We start from the raw sequence: 23,150 nt of genomic DNA on the forward strand, positions 1-23,150 counted from the left end.
CTTTTTGGGTGAAGAATGTAGCCCTATTAACGAACAGCAGCTGTATCGTCCCACTGGTGAAAAATATGAAGGTATTTTATACGCTCTCTTCTTATATTTGATGGATAGCTTCTCAGCATAAGTAATGTGGGCTTATTTTCTTCTGAAGATAAGTATAATTTTGATATTCATTGTTGATGGGCAGTTTTTAGTAGCACTTTACACATTTAGTTGTTATCCAAATTTGCAATTGAAATTTAACGAAAAAATATATTTTGTGACAGTACAGTTACCTTGTGGTTCTACAAGTCATCTGATTGGTAAAATGTTTGGGAATGTCATTCATTGAAACCCATGGGTATTGATTTGTATTATTGAACCACATAATACTTGGCAAGTCATTATGTCGCCTGATTAGTATGTGGCCATTGACAACTCGTGGGCGAACTGTTGTGTCATATTACTTTCCTTGTGCTCATGTGCTATGAAATTCTTTACCTTCTCATGTTTTCTACTACCTCTAGAATTTAGATTATTTTTCTTTTCTTTATACTTAACTTCACTTTAGTACTTATTCATGTTGAAGGTGTGGCTTTGATGATAGTTATTGACAGTATCCTGCTGTGTAAAAAAATGGTGTATTACCTGTCTCTGTCTCGAGAGCATGAGAAAATTTATAGTGAGGCTGACAAGCTTCAGAATCACAGTGAGTCTGGAACAATTTGCTCTGTTTCTAAAGATAGAGAAATTAATGTTCTCCACTTGCATTTCTAGCCACTGTAAGACATCTATGAAGTTCTGCAGACACATAGATGATTGATATTTGGAACATAGGCTTTAAATGCCCTCAAGGCTTCTGAGGTCCATAGTGCATTTCCTGCTTTCCAAGTTGTGCTTGTTACCCAGAAGGGTCTTATTTTCCAGAATGTCTCATCTTACCTGTTCAATGAAACATCTCAAATGATAAAATTATATGAAAAATATGGAGAACCTTACACCTAAGAGGGATGGTGTAGGTGTATGCTGTCTTCTGAAAACAAAAGAGCAATGCTATGAAGTAGTTAGTTACATTTTTTTCGTCCTCTTGAATGATTACCTGATAAGATAGTCATGATAAGAATAAGTTTTTGTTATCCTCCTTGAATTATTACCTGTTAAGATAATCATGACAAGAATAGCATTGTATTATAACATGGCAATGAAAAGTTACAACAGATTACAGAGAAAAATGAGGATTATTGTCTTCCAATATTGCTGCCTTCTGACAAAAGTACACATTAAAGATTTTTTCTGGTCTTGCTCATAAAGAATTTTAACATTTGGAGGAGGTTTTTTCCACAGATATCAGGGGCCTTGGATATTTCCTTATACTTGCTGCCCTCTTCTTGTAGTTCCTGTTGGACATGGCCTTTTTATAGGAATAAAGGAAGCCACCAAAACAGAACTTTAGGAGAGTGGACATGTTTTTCGTATGTGCTTTTTTTTTTTCCATATTCCTAGTACAAGGTTCCCTATGTGTGATCTTAATAAGGCAGTGGTAAAAAATGATCCAATGTACTTGCTGAAATTATTAAAGATTTCTTGTATCAGGACAAAAATATAGGTATTACCACATGATTGATACAAACATAGGAATGCTGGTGGGTATAATCAGTGATAAACAGGTCCTTTTTGTCATTTTTATTTTGTAAGGAAAAGATAGCCTTAAGAAATCATAAACTAATGTGATGATTAAATACTGCATGTTCTTACTGCATGTTGCTTTCCTAATGCTTTCATGGTTTATCAAATGGACACAATTAACCCTCAGTGATTACTCATTTTTCATTTTTAATGTTTTTTCATGATATGCATGAAAGTAGTTTGCCACTAGTAAAGCTATTTCTGTATGTAACTCTTAGTTTTGTGTGCAGATTTAATTGTGAATGTTATCTAAATGTGTGAAAATGCACAGCAAACTTCTGTATATGTTAACTTCACTATTCAGTAATTACTCTATTTTGGATAAATTATTTGAATATGTGGTGGTGGATGCTGGTTTATTGATTAAACTTCATGAAATCTACAAATTTTTTGCACTGTTTTTTCATATCAGGGATGCAAAATGTTGAAAAAAAGAATTGTCTAGATGATGTACATTTGTGTTTTCATCCAAATGAAATGAGAGCTGTCTTTAAAACAAAAATATTTGCAAACATTCGTTAGAAATACAGTCCATTTAGTCAGGATTCTAAATTTTACCGTAATTATGTTTCTTTTAGATACCTGAGTCTAAAAAATGTTTTAGGTGTGCACTATTATTATTGTTATTATTATTATTATCATAATTGTTATTATCATTATTTTATTCCTGGGGATAGGGGAGAAAGAATACTTCCCACGTATTCCCTGCGTGTCGTAGAAGGCAACTAAAAGGGGAGGGAGCGGGGATTGGAAATCCTCCCCCTCTCGTTTTTAATTTTCCAAAAGAAGGAACAGAGAAGGTGGCCAAGTGAGGATATTCCCTCAAAGGCTCAGTCCTCTGTTCTTAACGCTACCTTGCTAATGCGGGAAATGGCGAATAGTATGGAAAAAAAAATTATCATTATTATCATAAGCTGAAAAATAGTACCTGATTCATTTTAGGTTCAGTGCATTTGTGGCATTTAATTTGTTAATAAAGAATTCAGTGATTTTTCTTGATATTTACCTATTTTTTAGACTCATTTGAAAAACACCATTTTTATTATTAACACCTAAGTGTAAGTTTCAAGCAAGACTTAAATAGAGTATGTTCAAATCTTGCAGTATTGAGAGATGAGATAACTCTACAGACACAAAAACTATAGAGTATAAGATATCCAGAACAGTTATAGAAAGAATAAGAGGGCTTTCATATACTTAATAGGGCTGTCATCGTGGGTGTAAATGGAAGAAACATAAACTTTCTATCAGTTAACTTTTTAGATTTCTGCATACTGTCAACATTCATAGAATCAATTAAGAGATTTGTCAAGGGAGTAACATGAGCATGTGAATAGGATGAGATGACTCGGGTGAACGTTCCATGTGAAGGTGGATCTGTGACAGGAGGTGTTTGATGTCACCGTGGCTGTTTCATTTGCTTATTGGTCAGGTGGTGAAGAAGGTGAATGCAAGGGTCTTGTAGAGAGAGCAGTTATGTAGTATGTCAGGGTGGGGTTGAGGAAGGTGAGTCAGTTATTGTTTACTGATGTTATGGTGCTAATGGCAGATTCAAGTGAGAAACTGCAGAAGCTGATGGAGATCTTAGATGTTTACCATAATGTTTTTATCCTGGTAAGCAGACTTTCCATTTAGTTTACTTTAACATGGCAACACAGGTAAATGGTAAATGACAAAAGGAATTTGCTCAAAAAGCCAGCGTTGAACTTGTGAAATCCACGTTATTGAGTTAGAAACCTCTAATGCCCTTCTCCAAATACATTCTTAGCCCACCTTACCATGAATAGGTTTCCTAGCCTGACAGTTATCTTTGGGCATTCAAGACTGTTGTGCAGTTACCCTCAGGTGATCAAGTCTGGCAGCATAAACAGTGACGGGGAACATGGCAACATGACTTTATGGGTAGGGCTCAAGGTTACAGCTTCAACAAGTTATTGTTGCACTGTTTTTTATTAGGTTTGACACGCTGCCTTTCAGGACACATTTGGATTATGTTTCATGTGTTTATCTCATGTTGATTTCAGCTGTATGGCTTTGACAACTTTAATGGAGATTTATGTGAATGAAAGGAAAGTTATGATTCTGGCTCAAAAATGCTTTTCACATGATTAAGACAGACTGTTTAAAGTGATCTTGACACTTATTTTGCACATTTTTTTATTTTATGTGTTGTTTTGTAGTAAAATTGAGGGTTTATTTTAGATGCAAATTAATAATTTTGGTGTGCACAAGAATAATGCTGGAACTGTCCTTCAGTATTTATGCAGCATACCATGAATTCATGTAAGTGTTATAGAAATTTTAGTTCTTAAGATTTATTAGAATGAGCATCTTGTATGTTGTTTAATGTGGATAGGCAGTCCTTCTTCTGACTTAGTATTTTCTCTAAAGTTGCTTTTTATAAGTATTACCTGTGCTGACATTATTTCTGTATTGAGTCTTATGGTTATACATTTGGCTGGTTTATAATCTTGATGAGATAACTTTAGGCTACTTGTAAGGAGAAAGGGTTTTGTTCTTTCCATCCCTTGACCCTTTTTCAGAACTTTGTTGTATGAATACAAATACAAGTCCTTGGCCTTGAATGTAAACGAATAGAAGAGGAAGGGCATGTTGGAATTTAAATGCATGCAGACAGTATGTAATGTGAGGTGGCTGGTCAAATAAAGAATGAAGAGTGAGGTGTTTTTAAGTACAGTCTGATTGAAAGAGTTGATCAAGGTGTGCTGAAATGGTTTGGACACAGGGAGAGGATGAGAAAAAGACAGATCTGTGTGTCAGAAGTAGAGAGAGCAAGGGAAGGTGAGAGACTGAGAAGGAGATGGAAGGATGGAGGGAAAGAGGCTTTGAGTTGTCATAGGCTGAACATTCTGGAGTGTGAGAGGTATGCATGGAACAGAATGAATTGGAGAAGCATGTTATATGGAGGCTAAGTGCTGTCAGTTTACTAAGCCAGGGCATATGGAATGGTCCAGGAAAGACTGAATGGTCTATGGGGCTTGGCTGTCGGTAGCCTCTAGTTGTGGTTCATTATACAAGACAGCTTGGGAATATATGGAAGCAAGTGGGACTGTATGTGAGCAAGTATGAAGAAAAATTATTTGTAGCAATTTTTCTTTTTTATGATAGACTTTTCAAGGTTTTGAGAAAAAACTTCAATGTACTTACTTGGTAGAGCTTTGATCCACGTCTGGAGTAAGATTTCAAGGATGCTGTTCAGTCTTTGTCCTTAGCTTTAAGTAATTCCAGTGCTTCCTTGGATTGTCTCCAAAAGGAATTGTAGGTAAACTAGAATTTTTTTTTTAAATCTGCCCATGTTAATGCCACTAATATACCTGGCTTTAGATTGATATCTTGAAATGTACAAATGTCACTGCCAGGTGAGGCTAAGATTATTGAGAATTTTTTTTCAGTTCAGAGGTACATTTTGTTTTATTATCAAATTCTGTGGTTAAGATCGTGTAGCTCAATCTTTGTTCTCAAAGTGCTGCACCAATATGTGGTTAAGATTTATTTTATTTCCCTTTTTAAACTTTTTTAATAGGACAAATTAGTATAGGTTTTGATGGTTTCTGAATTTTAAGCATTCTAAAGGAAAGCATTTCCTTTGAATGTTTATCATATACTCTTTACTTTGTCTGCTCATTTTTAGATAGCATCTTATTATATTTTGGAGTTTTGGTGTATGTAAGGATATGTAACAATTCATTTCACCTTTGGAAGGACATATTTTTTTCCCAGTGCAACATTTTTCAGAAATAAACTGGTAAAGTAAGTTGAGACCCTCTTTTGGGGTTTTCATTCTCAGAATTATGTAATTTTTTTTTCTTTTTTCTGCTCAGTCTGTATATTCTAACAAATTTGGCATTTCCAGCAAGTTCTTTGGCTGTTGAGGGTGAGTTGGAATTCTTGATAATTCTCCCACTGTGGTTTTTTTATTGACTTCTTTTGCTGATGAAGAGGATTTTAATCTCTTCAGTTTCCTCTTTTGCCTTAGAAACCAATACATTTCGATTGTGTTAGAATCATTGAGCCTTGATTGCTTCAGTGTCATTGCTCCATCTCTGGATGATGACAACAGCTTTGTTCATTAAGAAAGAAATATTATGTTGAATAATCTGTGATTTCTGTTTTTAATTACCTTCTTTTTACCTCACATGGTAAAGAAGCTTATGAAAATGGATTATCAGGTTTTGTGATTAGGATCACTAGTGAAAGCATTACAAAACCTATGATATGAAGTTAACCTAGGTTATCAGATTTTTTCCTTTTTTCAGAAACTTTGTTGTGATTTGTAGTTAGAAAATTTCTGAATCATGGCTTTCCTAATCAAGTTACTTTTTGTTGTTGGAAGATTTCAAGGTTCATGACAAATGTTACATACAGAATATTTTGCTGTTGACAATCTTAAGATTTGGTTTCTCTTGCTTTGATTTTGCATTTATATTTCATTGAAATTTTTCGGAGAGATATACATGCATTACACATGCATGCTCTGTTTCGCCATATTAGTCATTTGAATAGATAATTATGATAGGGTAGTTATTCTTAATAAGTGTTAATTATTTAAACAAAAGTAACATATCCCCATGCACTCTAGATATGTCAGAGATGCAAATGTATATTTTTTTAAGGTATCAAGCAAATGTTCTAAATTTTAGTTTAAGCTTTTGAGTGTTGTCTATAAACTGCAAGCTGATGGAAGTTTCCTGTTGTGGTATTGTATGTCAGAATATTGAATGCGAGGTATTAGATGTTGCCTGTTGAGATTTGCGTGAATATTGACTTAGACCTTTTGAGATGTTTCCCTATCGTCATCATTTCTCAGATAACATAGCTTCTTTGCTGTGATATGAAGAAAAATTCCTCAAAATATTTTTTTTTTTTATCTTGTGCCACTGGTGCTGATATTTTAAGTCTGTTGTATTGTATTGTATTGAAGTTTGATAGTAATTTTTACTGATTTTTATTATATTACAGATTATGTTTGATTGATTTATTCTTTCTTTTCAGCATACTTTTTTTTAACCATCCCAGATACATGACTGATTTGAAATTACTATTTACTTCTGTTTTTTTTTTCCACATATTATTTTGATTTCAACCATAGTGATATTGTTTTGGTTATATAGACGAAAGGCTTTTTTAGTAATAAGCCATTTGATGATAGTCCCTGATACATGGAAAGTATTTTGTTTCTCAAGGGGGTCCCTCACGTTAGTTATGATTTTCACATAATCTCTCTTAGAAAAAGATCTTTATCAGATAGATTTCATTTAAAGTGAATACTGTTGAAAGATTAGAAATATGCCTTGGAAAAATAAACTCATCTTTTTCACTTTGTTATTGCAGAACATTATGGAGATATTTGAGATGATTTTTGAGTAAACACAGTGCCCACTTCAGTATTTGTGCTGTAGTATTACAATGGATTTCAAAGCATAGATAATTCTGGCTCATTTGAAACAAATTTTCAGTACTGTAATAAGAAACCAGTTCTACCATGTTTCAACTAGAATTACTGGAATCAGATGAGATGGTGCTTTCTCTCCACTCCATTTGTTCTGTTAATATTAAACTTTATTAGCAATGAGAACAATTGCTCCAGTGGAAGGTAGGGTTGAGAAGTGGTGCTTTCGTTGGAGGGTGGATTAACTGCATATTTGACATGAATGGCTAAACCTTACACAATGAATCTTAATACAGGCTTTTAGAAATTTCAGAGAGCTAGCTTTTGGAAGGCTGGCAGTCATTCACTGAAATTTTACACTTCTGAGGTTATGGTTATTCACTTCTTATTTACTTGAGGCACAGGGACTTGCATAGAAATTTTTTCTCCTTTATTCTGAATACATTATTTCAGGCCATGCCTCCCCATCTTGGTTGTATGTACATTGTGTGTGTATATGAAAATGCTTTACAGTATGAACAGCTTCATAACAAGAGAGAATTAGCAAGCAGAATTGTCTTGATGAAAAAGATTTATATACTAAGCTCAACCTTGTGGAGCCCTTAGAAATTAAAAAAAAAAAGTTTGTTGATATGAGAGAAAGTTGATCTCATTGTATCAATACCCCATTCAGTAAAACTTCAATACATCAAACACTGTATTTATCAATATATATCAAAATCAACTCATACTATGTTCAAAGCTGTTTCAAACTATCATCTGATATACTGGAATTAGCCTGATAAATCTGATGATAAATCAAAGCAACCTGTGCTTGCAATCACCAACTTATAGCTTGTCCTTCATTTACATTCAGATGTTTCCTGAAAATCTGAAAAATCTCTGGAGCTCTTTGGTGTAGCGGTTAGCATTCTTGACTGTGATGCATTCACAGGCTGTCCAGGGTCAAGTGCATCTTGGTCCACAGTCAACCCAGCTGTTCATAACCCCTTAGGGTTGAGCGATGAAATGGGTACCAGGCTCATACTTGGCCCATTCTCTTTTCTTTTTTTGGAAAAGTCAGAACTGGAGGGGAGGATTTCTAGCCCCCACACCCTCCCCTTTTAGTCGCCTTTAAAACACTCGGGGAATACGTGGGAAGTATTCTTTCTCACCTATCCCCATGGATAATATTTATATATTATATAGCATTAATGAGTTGACCTTGATTAAGAACTCAGTTGCCTATGCTGTCTCAGCTAACAAAAGAAAAAAAATGAATAAATAAAGGCATTTTTTCGTGTAAGCATAATGTTTCATATTACGAGCGCAATCCTGGGCTGTAATTTTCAAGTCATTCTAAACTAACTAAAGTGAATAATAAAGACATGATAACTAAATATATCCATGTTTAACATGGTTGAATGTATAAATGAATAGACATTAAAGACTTGGTAACTATAACTAAATTAGTCGTTAGAGAACACATATAAATTTTTGTACTCACCAAAACTGGCAGGGCATAGTGCACATGAAGGCAGAGCAGCCTTCACCATGTATGTTTTCATTTCCCAGCTGATAGTTTGGCGAGCCATCTTGGCAGGAGAACCTGCTTGAGAACTTATTAGTCGTTTTCCACTGATGATGGAGGGGTTTAGGAAAGTTTGGAAAATAGTATTCTTAATGAAGTTCAGATGACATTACACTACAGTACAAAGACACAGTATGAATGAGATAAATTAGTGTGGCATCTCCCTGATGCTGCTCTGACCATTGAGACTACATTGGAGCTGTAGAGATCAGACAGTGTATTACATGAAAGCTATGAAATGTGAGTAGAAAGGTGTTCAAACTTTTTCAGTAGCATTACATAGAAAAACTATAACTGGATCACTGTAAGTCAGTGAATAACTGTACATTGATTCTTTGATGAACATCATATGACAAAAGACACCAGGTAAAAGATTTTAATCCATATAAGTCGAGGGTATAAAGACTTAGGCATTAACATAAAAGCATGAAAATATATGCATAGATATTTCAAAACTGGAATTAAAATTTCTGATCAATCTCTTTTTGCAAATATTTTTTTGCTGTTGTTGACAAGATGATTCATAACATAATATAATGATTTTTGCTCTCCCATGTGCTGTACATAACAATCACTTTAACAAGGCCCTAGATTAGGAAGACCCCACTTATACCTAGGGTTGTACACTTGGCAGTAGGGATTCCCTGTTCTGGAGTGATATATGTATAGTCACAGTAACATATGGATAATATATCTGCAGTCTCACAAGGAAAATATCTGAATATCTAAAAATGTCTTGAAATATATAGTTGAAAAATTGCTATTTTCACTGTTTTCCTTTTGTGCTTTCACAGTATTAATACTTGATAATTATTACTGACAAATACTTGCTTTTTTTTCCTCATAGTTTAACCAACTAATGAAAGAGATACACAGGTTTTTGATACCACATCTCATTACTATCTGATCTTCATGGTGTTTTATTCAATCTTTGTCAGTTTATGTAGTGAATTAATACTTTGTCAATATCAGTGTTGCCTCCTTGCTTCCTATAGGCTGACTACCACTATGGCGTGTCCACCCCACATGTGGAGTATTTCCATCGCTTGATTGCTGAATTATATTCCCACAAGATCAGCGAAAAACAGGTTTGTGGTGTAATACTAGGCATTTTGGGGACTCAGAATATTTGAAGTTTCAAACACAGGAGTGAGAGCTAATGTGAGGCTGAAATATAGCCTCTTTGCTCTGAATATACATATTCTTTGTATTTGTTGATAATTTTAGTTTCATTCATGGTAGTGAAGTATACATAAAAATCATCAGATGTGAGCTGACTTGAATCTTCTTACGTTGAAGGAGTTAGTCACTCTTCCATAGAGTGATTATTGTTCCATTACATTGCAGATCCTTCTGTTACGGTAGATCACAAATTACTCTCAGTTATAGTGAAGACTTGTTGTATAACTTGTGACATGTATCATCATGAGCCTTATTGATTTAGTTCATAGTATTGCTGAAGAACAGCCAGAGAGTGTACTGAAATTAAGTAGGTAAGGTATATTAGAAAATGTAAAAGCAGATATTCCCTCAAAATGTAAACCATGTAAAATTCCATCATTGTGGTCATAGGGAAATTAGATTTTTAGAACCTGCTGTTTCTCGAATGAACATGTACAAAATTAAAGCATTTGGATGAAACCAGCATATTTCATTGAGAGTGTTAGCAAAGTGATATGACATATATCAGGTAAGATTTAATATTTTGTTACATTGTGTGTCTAAGTTTATGTAATGTGATGCGTTTTTTTATTGCTGATTGATGCATGTAAGAAGCTTTGATATTACTGATGCATGTGGGAAGCTTGGCAGTAGTTGCTTCTATTTATGCAGATAAGTAGCAGATGTCTAGAAAGACTAAAAAAAACTAAAAGACATTATTTCAACTAATTTGGTCAAAAATATAAAGAGAATGTGTTAATAGCTTCAAATAAACATAATGAGTGGTGTCACTTTGCATTACCAAGCTCATGAGGAATTATTGTGATCTTAGCTAGATTTAAAAATCTCTAGTCTATTATCAAGAGTTGTCTTCCTTGAATTATCTATTCATGTGGTGTTAACCCCTCACATCAGTTAATGTGGGGGGACCACATGCAGAATTTTTGCAATACTGAGCCTTTGTATGACTAGAATGGAACTTGAAAGGTGTGAGACCTCAATTTTATAGATGTTGTATATGCATAAGATCTCTTAGGATTCTTGATGAATGAATGATATCAAAAGATGGTTAATAGTGAGCTCAAGACTTATTACATTTAGTTACAGAATTCAAGTTAAATTGATTTAGAATGAGCATGAAAGCTACTCTCACTATGCAGTAATACAAAACAGGTAGTAAGATTTAAAGGAATAAATGAAGGAATGAATGTAAAGGAGTCCAGCATGATAGATGATATGATTGAAGACATACTTGAAAATGAAGTGGCAAGTAGGCATGAGGTGCATAGAAAAATTGAAGCAGTGAAAAGATACATGGGATATGTACAGTCAACAAGAAGAATTATTGTTTCACTTGCCCTGTTATTTACATTTTGAAACACAAGAAAAGAGATCTGATATAGTCCCTTGGTCTTATCATGTAATAGTATGCCTGCTTTCTTTGTATGATAATGACATTGCATGATAGGAAGCTATCTTGTACATTTGAAGGGTTGAAGGACTTCCCATAACCCTTATACAATAGCCAACATTAGTTAATGTTCTAGGAAAGCTATCTTGTACATTTGAAGGGTTGAAGGACTTCCCATAACCCTTATACAATAGCCAACATTAGTTAATGTTCTCATAAGAGACATCAGTTAACATTCTAACTTTTCCCGTCTCTTTTTGAATATCCAACTGATGTGCTATACCATTAGAAATGTATAGAAGTCTCTTCCATTGCTAAAGATGACTTAGCAAAAGAATTCTGCTCTACTCATTACCCTGACAACCACCATTGTAAGTGCACAGCAGTCCATCTGAAGGTCTTGTTTACAGTGACCCCACAGATTATACTTAGCTTGTTGTATGACCTGAGATATGAGGAAAAGATATTTATCTGTTAGTAAGGAAATGAAAGAAAAAAAACATGAGAAATATAAGGAAAAAAGTGACGGAACAATATAAGAATGATGGTGAGGGTCCCTAGCATATGGGAGAAATTACATAACAGTTGCACATTCTTTTCTTTATATGTATTCCCAGATTAATTTAGGACTCTTGTAACAGCTGATAGGTAAAGAACTAGAATATTTCCAAAGAGGAAAAACACCTCTAATGCCTTCATAATGCATTTCATTGACACATTTTATCCTATTGGGAAGTGTAATGTATCTCTATATATCAATGGTATTCACTGTCAGTGCTGTGCTAGTGTATGGAATAAGAGTAAGATGAAATAAGGGTGTTTTGATGTAAGAGTAGATTTCAGTACTGTACAAAGGAAAAAATCCTTTAGTATCCTCCCCAGTCATTGTGAAAAGTGTAACATTTCAAAATATGCTTATTCTCTTGGCCAGTAGTGCTGTCCCTGTATATTAAATTTGAGTACTGTATTGTATGAAGAAACTCAGGGGAAAAACAAAACAGTGTCATTTCCACATCTTCCTCTCATATTAGGAATGGTCAGATGCATCATTCACTCCTCCTGATACTCACTTATCACTGAACCAGCCAACACAGAGGTAATGATATAAGTTTTTGTGTATTTTCCATTACTTTTGAATGCTTATCCATCATTTTTATTTTTTGTACACGCCATGGTGGAATTTCTGGACCTTGCCTGCTATTTAAAGTTTAATGTTATTACCAGCTACTTCCACATTCCTTTCTTATGCTATCTGTTATATTGAAGTTCATGAGATCTTGTTATTATATCTGCATTCCATTTCCCATACATGCTCACTGATATGACCTGAATGGCTTTAATAACCATAAATGACTTTAAGTCTGATTCAGTTCTGCATGTTTTGAACTTAGACCCCCATCTTTTGAGTATTTATGGTCCTTCATCTTCTAAAGCCCTAAAATTATATGAAAATTAGTTTGCATCAGTTTGAATATATCCTCATGGACAAATTGTTGATGTCCTGATGTTTAGTATAATTTTGCCTACTTGTTCAAATGTTTCCCTAGGCAAAATTTTTATCTTCCAATGATTCTAGTCAACCCTTTTGCTTTCTTATCACTATCATTTTTCTCTTATAACCACATAATATTTGGTAAATGGTAAAACATTCCTTTAGCTTAAGAAATCTTTTTGTAACAGTAGATGTGCGACAAATACTTCTTGAAATGAGTACCATTAAGGTTGAAAATCATACTAGTTTTGTACTATTTCAGCATATTGAATATTTTTGATATTCTTTCAAAGATTAAAGGCAAAATATAGCATGAGGAAAGGATTCTGTATGTATAAGAAATACAGTAAATAAACAGAAGCACCAGCTGTACCAAAATAACAAGAGTGATATTATTCATTTTAATTTCAATCAAACTCATAGGTAACAATTTGTTTTTATTGACAGTACATCAGTGGGTCTGAATGTTTCTAGTACTTTGTATCAGCTTGTGGGGATACTGAAATATAGATTGTTTAGATACAAAAGAGAGAGTAGTATGACTGGTGTGTTTTTATTCAAACAGAAAACAATGGGCCACGTGTAGGATAAACAATGCAGTATAGAAGTTTAGTTAGTACTTATCAGATTATTTGATGGTAATTTGTTTGTTGGAATTTTACTTTAGATGGTTAAGCACAAGATATTTGATAGATGGTTATGAACTAGATATTTGAATGAAAAAGCATGGAGAATAAGCAGAAGATTAAAGATATAGAATTTAGGATTCAGGAAAAGTGGAATGAGGAACTGAGTACAGTAATGTAGGCAGAGCAGTTCAATATGATGATGAAATGGTTTGGGGTTATAAAAATGCATCATTGAAAGTTGGCCTTTTACCTTGTAAGTGGATAAAGAAAATTATTTTCCGCTGATGAAGATAGATATGGTAAGCAGGGCATTATTGAAGAGAGCTTTCATAGCAATGTTTGTGGTGGTATTGTTTTTCATTTTCATTTTGTTTTTGTGGATTAGATATGGATAGATTCCTGCTCAGGCTGAGGCTGCAACTTTCAGAATTATTACAGGCAAAGCTCAAAAACCTAAATTCCAAAAGTCCTCTGGTGTGAGAATCTTCACAGCTTTTCTTACCTTGTAAAAAGACTAACATTATTATTGATTTTTTACTTCATTTATTTATCCATAGAAAGGGGATACAGGTGAGTGTTCAAATTACAGAGACATAAGTTTCTTGAGTATTCCTGGGAAATTATATGGGAGGGTATTGATTGAAAGGGTAAAGGCATGTACAGAGCATCAGATTGGGGAAGAGCAGTCGTTTCAGAAGTGGTTGAGGATATGTGGATCAGGTGTTTGCTTTGAAGAATGTATGTCAGAAATACTTAGAAAAACAGATGGATTTGTATGTGGCATTTATGGATCTGGAGAAGGCATATGATAGGGTGGATAGAGATGCTTTGTGGAAGGTTTTAAGAGTATATGGTGTGGGAGGTAAGTTGCAGTGAAAAGTTTTTACCAAGGATGTAAGGAATGTGTATGAGTAGGAAGAGAGGAAAGTGATTGGTTCCCAGTGAATGTTGGTTTGCGGCAGGGGTGCGTGATGTCTCCATGGTTGTTTAATTTGTATATGGATGGGGTGGTTCGGGAGGTGAATGCAAGAGTTTTGGAGAGAGAGGAGCAAGTATGCAGTCTGTTGTGGATGAGAGGGCTTGGGAAGTTAGTCGGTTGTTGTTCGCAGATGATACAGCGTTGATGGCTGATTTGGGTGAGAAACAGCAGAAGTTGGTGACTGAGTTTGGTAAAGTGTATGAAAGGAGAAAGTTTAGAGTAAATGTGAATAAGAGCAAGGTTGTTGGGTTCAGTAGGGTTGAGGGACAGGTTGATTGAGAGGTAAGTTTGAATGGAGAAAAACTGTAGGAAGTGAAGTGTTTTGGATATCTGGGAGTGGACTTGGCAGCAGATGGAACCACAGAAGCAGAAGTGAGTCACAGGGTGGGGGAGGGGGCAAAGGTTCTGGGAACATTGAAGAATGTGTGGAAGGCGAGAACATTATCTCGGAGAATAAAAATGGGTATGTCTGAGGGAATAGCGGTTCCAACAATGTTATATGGTTTCAAGGCATGGGCTATAGATAGGGTTGTGTGGAGGAGGGTGGATGTGTTGGAAATTAAATGTTTGAGTACAGTATGTGGTGTGAGGTGTTTTGATCGTGTAAGTAATGAAAGGGTAAGAGAGATGTGTAGTAATAGAAAGAGTGTGGTTGAGAGAGCAGAAGTGGGTGTGCTGAAATGGTTTGGACACATGGAGAGAAAGAGTGAGGAAAGATTGACAAAGAGGATTTGTGTGTAAGAGGTGGAGGGAACAGAAGTGGGAGACCAAATTGGAGGTGGAAGGATGGAGTGAAAAAGATTTTGAACAATCAGGGCCTGAACATACAGGAGGGTGGAAGGCTTGCAAGAAATAGAGTGAATTGGAACGACGTGGTATACCGGGGTCGACGTGCTGTCAATGGATTGAACCAGGGCATGTGAAGCATCTAGGGTAAACCATGGAAAGGTGTGTGGGGCCTAGATGTGGAAAGGGAGCTGTGGTTTCAGTGCATTACACATGACAGATAGAGACTGAGTGTGAAAGAATGTGCCCTTTTTTGTCTGTTCCTGGCAGTACCTCGCTGGAGGGGGGATGCTATTTCATGTGTGGTAGGGTGGCGATGGGAATGGATGAAGGCAGGAAGTATGAATATGGTTATATGTATATGTGTATGTATACATTGAAATGTATATGTGCGTGTGTGGGCGTTTATGTATATACATGTGTATATGGGTGGGTTGGGCCATTCCTTGTCTGTTTCCTCATGCTACCTCACTAACGAGGGAGACAGTAATTAAGTATAATAAATAGATGAATAAATTAATATAACATTTTATTGAGGATGTGAGGCATGTGTACGTGTAGGAAGAGAGGAAAGTGATTGGTTCTCAGTGAATGTAGGTTTGCGGCAGGGGTGTGTGATGTCTCCATGGTTGTTTAAATTTGTTTATGGATGGGGTTGTTAGGGAGGTAAATGCAAGAGTCTTGGAAAGAGGGGCAAGTATGAAGTCTGTTGGGGATGAGAGAGCTTGGGAAGTGAGTCAGTTGTTGTTCGCTGATGATACAGCGCTGGTGGCGGATTCATGTGAGAAACTGCAGAAGCTGGTGACGGAGTTTGGTAAAGTGTGTGGAAGAAGAAAGTTAAGAGTAAATGTGAATAAGAGCAAGGTTATTAGGTACAGTAGGGTTGAGGGTCAAGTCAATTGGGAGGTGAGTTTAAATGGAGAAAAACTGGAGGAAGTGAAGTGTTTTAGATATCTGGGAGTGGATCTGTCAGCGGATGGAACCATGGAAGCGGAAGTGGATCATAGGGTGGGGGAGGGGGCAAAAATTTTGGGAGCCTTGAAAAATGTGTGGAAGTCGAGAACATTATCCCGGAAAGCAAAAATGGGTATGTTTGAAGGAATAGTGGTTCCAACAATGTTGTATGGTTGCGAGGCGTGGGCTATGGATAGAGTTGTGCGCAGGAGGATGGATGTGCTGGAAATGAGATGTTTGAGGACAATGTGTGGTGTGAGGTGGTTTGATCGAGTAAGTAACGTAAGGGTAAGAGAGATGTGTGGAAATAAAAAGAGCGTGGTTGAGAGAGCAGAAGAGGGTGTTTTGAAGTGGTTTGGGCACATGGAGAGAATGAGTGAGGAAAGATTGACCAAGAGGATATATGTGTCGGAGGTGGAGGGAACGAGGAGAAGAGGGAGACCAAATTGGAGGTGGAAAGATGGAGTGAAAAGGATTTTGTGTGATCGGGGCCTGAACATGCAGGAGGGTGAAAGGAGGGCAAGGAATAGAGTGAATTGGAGCGATGTGGTATACAGGGGTTGACGTGCTGTCAGTGGATTGAATCAGAACATTTACTTATGTATATTTATATCTCTGAGGTACAAATACCAAAAGCAATTTTTTTTGGTCTAAAACTACAACACACCTCAAGGAAAAATTAACACCTAAAAATCTTACTGTGTTGGAAATCCCGTTCTACCTAGTGCTGTCATTGCAGGAAACAGTCTGCAAACATGGCTAGGCTTGGGATGAGTGGCGACAGGGAAGATTAGAGAGCAATGGAGGGTGTCATGTATGGTACATTGACAGTCTTTGTGCTTTAATTAGTATGTTGATGCATTAATTACATATATTTAATTACTTAGAATTGAAATTAGAGGTTGATTTGATTTAATCAGAAACACTCAAAATATACATAATTTTCAGGTATCTGCACACTGCTTGGTCCCACAGTTTTAGGAATTTTGAGCTTTGACTATACTGCCAGTCAGCTACTTAGCAGTCACCAGGATTGTGCTGGTGTAGGTGAAATTCAAACAAGACAGAGTTATGAGAGGGTATTTAGACTAGATTCTTATACATACAGAGGTTTTAGAGAACCTTTAAAAGAAAAAAGGAAATTTTTTGAAAAGTCATTAACATGGAAAAGTGAATGATAGATTGAATAGGGGAGGGCTAGGGGATTTCAGCCTGCGGTGTATGACATAAAGAGTTTTGTCATAGAAGAGTACTCTTGGAAATTTAACGCTGATATGAGCATTGGTTTAATGTTTTATGGTTGAAACTGCATGAGTTGGAGTGATTTTGGGGTATTACTGGACCATGATAGAATAGAATGGTAGCTCACACAGTTGCCTTCTACCATTGGTGTTGCTGTATTTGCTGAAACAAAGTAGGAGTTGGAAGGTATGGAGAATGCTTTAGTTATGTGGGTAGGATAGGGTTATTGAAAGTAAATGCAAGTCTAAGTTCTTGTGTTTGAGAAAGAAGGACATTTTTGCATGAACTCTGCATTGTCATGCAAAGATGTTTAAGAAAAGAAAATGAGAAGTAATAGTGGGTTAAGTGTTTTAAGATAGAAGATGGGCTTAGACAGGATTTTATTATAATGCTGTTCAATTTGAGAGGGTTTAATCCTTTAGATTTAGGATGTGGAGGTAAATTGAATATTGCTAAAAGAGTTGAAAATGAAAAGTTAAAAAACAAAGAAAACAATAATGATATAAAATAAACAAGAATTGCAGGCACTTACAAAGAAATTTAGTGATGCTAATAGGTAGATGGATAATTAGAATTTGCATCATGATAGAATTTATAGAAAATTAATTTACAAGAGAAAGTAAATTTCAGTGGAATAGATTGCAAGTACAGAAAATAGCTTAGATATCAGAGAGTCTTTGTATAGGCAAGCAGAGTTGTCACACTAAGAAAAAAGTTTTAAAGAACATGAGCCTGAAGATGTGGTGAGATTTCCTGAAATGGAAAGTGAAAGCCAATTCATAGCAAATGTTTGAAAGCAAATTATGAGTTTGTAATGAAGAGTGGACTGTGGAATGCTAATGCTACAGTTGAGAATGATTGTTGTGAAAATAGAGTACATGAACAAAGCACAGTATCAGGGAGTATTTTCAAGAGTAATAGATGGAATGTTAAAGATTTATAGGTTCTGTTAGAATGACTGTAGAAACTCTGAAAAAGTATTTGCTGAGGAAGACCAGAGGTGTAGACAAAAGATTTTGTTTATTTTCATATTTTGTATATTTTTTTTTTATTTATCCATTTATCATTTCATTTTTCCTCTTGATCTGTGACTCATGTGCAAAGGTTGCCAAAAAGGCATCACTCATGCAGCCTCAATGTTTCTACTAACAATATTACTCAAGGTTCCCTACTTGGTATATTGGTTACTGACCAAGTTATTAGGTCACACAGTATTAATAGCTTTTATATTTATAGTAAATAAACTTGAAAATAAATACTCCTTAGCATTTCTTTTATTCTTATTATTGTTATTATTATTATTATTATTATTATTATATTATTATTATTATTATTATTATTAAAATAATTATTATTGTCATCCTTGGGGATAGGGGAGAAAGAATACTGCACATATACCTCCTGTGTGTCTAGGAGGAAGCTTAGCGTAGCATAAATGGTAAGGCTGAAAATTCTTTCCTCCTGTATTAATTTCCATATGAATGTAAAGAGAAATGAGCCAAGTGAAGATTTATTCTTCTTAAGGCATTGATGGTGCCTCACTTCTGTGGGAAATAGCAAACATGCATGAAGGAAAAAAGAAAAATTATTATTATTATTATTATTATTATTATTATTATTATTATCATTATTATATATTATTACAGTATTTATTCTTACAAACATCCTAGGATTTTGATTCTATTGGCAGTGCTCAAATGAGGAGCAACTGAATATCTTATAATCAGTATCACCACTGATATATTTGAAGTAACTCAAAAATAAAACTTTTGCCAAAGAATCTTGAAAACTTTTCAGTTCAGCAATTATATTTGATGCATTTACCTTTCCAGCCAGGATTTCTTTGGTCCTTCAGCTACATGATGACAAAACGATGGAAGTCTGCTATCTCGGGGGATGAATTCTTTGCAGAAAAGATGCTTCAAGATTTTCGCCTATTCTGCACAAATAGTGAAAACCGATTAAGGGAATTCTGGGACTCCCACCTCCCTTTGTTTTCACCAGTTTCAATTACAGATGACCTAATTGCTGAGCCCTAGTTTTATTTTTTACTATATTTTGAGTTCATGTATTATTTTAAATGAGAATTTTTTGTATGGATTTTATAAATTAAGACCCATTAAGGATTAATAAGGATATTTTTGTACCATCTTTCAAAAATATCTTGCCATCTATATTTACTTCAAAAGTTATGATTTGAGAACTTCTGTTATTGAGCCAAGCAGATATAATTTCACTTTTTAGTTGAATTCAAGATATATCTAAAACTCATTAGATAAGAGGATCCTGATGTGATATCTTTTACTTATTTGTTTATTGGTCTTGACTGATTACTGTGATATATATATATATATATATACACATATACACAGTATATATGTGTGCATGTGATTACTATTTATGTGTTACAGGGAGAGAGATTCACACTTGTATTGCCCTGTTAACCTTGTAAACGTACCATATTTTAATATTATTTATACACACGCACACACACACACACACACACACACACACACACACACACATGCACACCCCAGCTTACATTAGGTACACATTCACTGACCACCCCGAAATGGGATTGGCTGTGAGCCAGCTGTACTGTGAGGATTTGAACCTGGGCCCTTGAGATTTGTCACAACACTAATTACTGCATACACAAGTTCGCATGTGTTTGTAATTACCTGCAGGTAACTTCAAGTTTGTACTGTTTTGCACTAGTTGGGCTCCTTATCTTGAACTTTCTTTGCTGTCACACAACTTTAAACATTTGTATGCTGTTTGCAGTCCCACTTTCATTACTCATTCCATTCATTCACAGCTCTAATAATGTAAAAGTATTTCTTTGCATCTTTCAAAGAACTGTTCAGTATTGACATCACCAAACTAGCTTAGAAATTTGAAATTGTGATTAAATTACCCCTCACTCATCTCCCCTCCATTGGAGACAGACAAATTTATGACTCCTGACCTCTGTACCTCAACTCCCTTACTTTTAACACCAACTTTGTTGCTTCTTTAAGTGTAGTGACCAAACTTGAGAATCACATTCCTATTTGGCCTGATATATGAGCTAAACAGTTGCAGAATGGTTCCTCATACATCTACTGGAATGCAGTTCTAATTTGCCGGCAGACAGTTTGTCTCCTTTACAATTCTTCTCAGATGGGGCTCTGGCAACAAGTAAGATAACCATGTTGACTCTCATATCCCTCTCACATACACATTACAACAACTTTTATCCTTCTAGGTAATGATCATATTGTGACTTTCTTTCACTGTAACCCAATCATTTTCACTTCTTTGGCTATTGTGAATTGAATCCACTTTTTAAGGTGCACTGGCCAGGGCATGAGAAGCATAAAATAAGTTTTGGTCTGTAATGTGGATAGTTTATCAGACTTTTCCCTGACCACATACTAAATGTAGTTCCTGTATTTGCCAGTAGATAGTTTGTCTTTTTAACAATTCTCTTGATGCGGAGCCCTAGTGATAGGTAAGGCACAACGTTGACCTTTAGGTCTCTTTTATATTAAGATTTCTGGAGCTTATTTCCTTTCAGGCAATAATTGCACCAAATTTATTCTCACTGTGTCCCATCTTTATTACCTTGCACTTACTTGGATTAAATTTCATCAGTTGTATCTATGTCCCTTTTAAGTTGATGCAATCATCATTATTCATAACTTCTTTCATGACCCTGTCATCATCCACAAACATGGTCAGGTAAGAATCTGGTATTTCAGGGAAATCAATTACACTTACATCCCAAGAAGAACAATGGCTCCAGAGAGAGCTCTCTGGCTTGCCACTGGTGACCCCAACCCATTATGAGAAGGCTTCTCTGACAATGCATCCTTTGTTTGTAATTACTTATTTATAGTGCATGGGTTGGCAGCTGTGCTCTCAAGGGATCCCATGCCTTGAAATATCTCTATCATGATTTTTCTTTTATATATGTATGCTCTCAATATTCAGTTTCATTACCCTGTTTCATAAATACATAACTTTTATACTGTAAAAGTAGTTCTTTACATCATTTCTAACAAATTTCTTTTGTAATTTCATATGGCCTTTGGTTGTTTTATCTTTACATGTTTTAAAATGTTCACTGTTGACATCATACAACTGGTTTGAAAAATGCTCATAGTGGACAAATTTAAGGCCTGTAACCCTTCCCTGTGACTCAGCTGTCCCAATTCTGGTACTATCATTGTTGCCCTCCTCTAGACTTTACTTATTAGTCCTTTTTGCAGTGACCAAACTTGAGAAGCATATTCCATTTTGATCTAATGCTAAATATTTCCTATCCATATATGTGAATACTATTCATTGTTTGCTAGCAGACAGTTTTGTCTCCCTCAGTATTCTCCTAATGTCAGACTCTGGTGACAGGTTAGGGACAAAGTCCATTACCAAGTTTCTGTAACAAGCATATTCCTGCTGCTTATTTTATGCTAGATGATATTCATATTGATACTTTCTCTGTGTCCCATCCTCATAACATTACATTTACTTTGGTTGAATTTCATCAACTATTTGACTGACATTGAAGTTTGTCTCCGTCCCATTCTGTAGTCAATGCAATCTTTTTTGCTTTTCCCTTCCTTCATGACCTTAGAATCATCCACAAACCTATTCAGGTAGGAGCCCAGCCCTTTTGGCAACTTATTTACATGTTTGTGAGTGTACACAAACAGAAAGCAAAACTCTAAGCTAATATTGTATTGGAAACACACACTCAAAGTAAACAAAGGAGACACACAGAACATAGAAATTCACATACGTATATAGAAACACCCAAAAATAAACTGAAGACAGAGAGATCATATTATAATTTTTGGTATGTAAAATACATCTTACCTCCTATATGGCAGGCATATGTATAAAAAAATATATTCTGTGAATGAAAAGTGATGTCTTATAAACCCTTACCACAAATGTATTTATCAGTAAGTGTATTGTAATGTTCTAATGTAAAGTTAAACCTTATAACATAATATCTATAGAGAACAGAGCAGGTTTTATTCGGTAGGGAGCCTTTCCTGGGTATTGGAAGGGTTAGCAATGGTTTCTTAGTGAGCCAGCACTTCAGAGATTGTCAAGTTGCACTTCTCTGAACCAGGTAGCTGTCTTCTGTTTCTGCCTCACCCACATGTAGACTGCTGGCATTCTGTCCACAAACATACAATCTTTCATTTGTCACACCTAACACTTGATAAGTCTTAAGTCAAACAACTTTAGAGTTTTTTGCAGTGAACTTTATGCGTTCACCCTGCCTTTTGGCAAAATGGTAGGAATAATAGACAGAAGTAGTAGGTATAAGCATTGGCAGGAGCATTCGGTAGAAGCAGTTGGCATGAACATTAGGCAGGAGCATTAAGTGGAAGTAGTAAGTTGGAACTTTAGGCAGGAATATTAGGTAGATATATGAGGGAGAAATAGTTGGTAGGAACATTCCGTAGAGGCCTCTGGAAATACTGCACTAGAGTTGCCCACTGCCAGAGGTCTCTTAAAAATGAAGCATTAGAGGCATAAAAATTGGCACTGGAATTCACTAGTTATATAGACTATTTGCCATGGCCATATTTGAAACAAAAATGGTGTGATTACTATATTTGAGGGGGGTCAATTTTCTTTGATGGGTGTGGAGCTGTATCCCAATCATTCCCCTGCCTAATCCACTAATGAGAACCTCAAATAGAAAGGATGATGTGGGTTACTTAGATCTGGATTCTAAAGTTTCGGAAAATGATCATTCAAATGTGTTGGTGATCTTGATCATCCTATTCCTCTTACTGTATTATTTACTGGAGTAGATCCGATTACCGTTAATACTGGAAACAAAATTACCCAG

At 35.5% G+C, this 23,150-nt stretch overlaps 1 protein-coding gene across 4 annotated transcripts in view; it reads left to right on the plus strand.

The window, feature by feature from the left end:
* Iml1 (GATOR complex protein Iml1) overlaps nucleotides 1-22,206 on the plus strand; it is a 124,706-nt gene extending 102,500 nt beyond the window's left edge. For 3 of the 4 annotated variants that reach the window (XM_071694320.1, XM_071694317.1, XM_071694318.1), the window contains 2 exons: nucleotides 9,638-9,730; nucleotides 19,129-22,206. In XM_071694320.1, coding sequence (XP_071550421.1) covers nucleotides 9,638-9,730; nucleotides 19,129-19,335 — 300 coding nt within the window. In that variant the 3' untranslated portion in view covers nucleotides 19,336-22,206. The remainder of the gene's footprint in view (nucleotides 1-9,637; nucleotides 9,731-19,128) is intronic. The other variant, XM_071694319.1, reaches the window with a different exon arrangement.
* The last annotated feature ends 944 nt before the right edge of the window (nucleotides 22,207-23,150 follow it).

The sequence above is a fragment of the Panulirus ornatus genome, chromosome 57 (assembly GCF_036320965.1).
Source record: "Panulirus ornatus isolate Po-2019 chromosome 57, ASM3632096v1, whole genome shotgun sequence".
Classification (NCBI taxonomy): domain Eukaryota; kingdom Metazoa; phylum Arthropoda; class Malacostraca; order Decapoda; family Palinuridae; genus Panulirus; species Panulirus ornatus.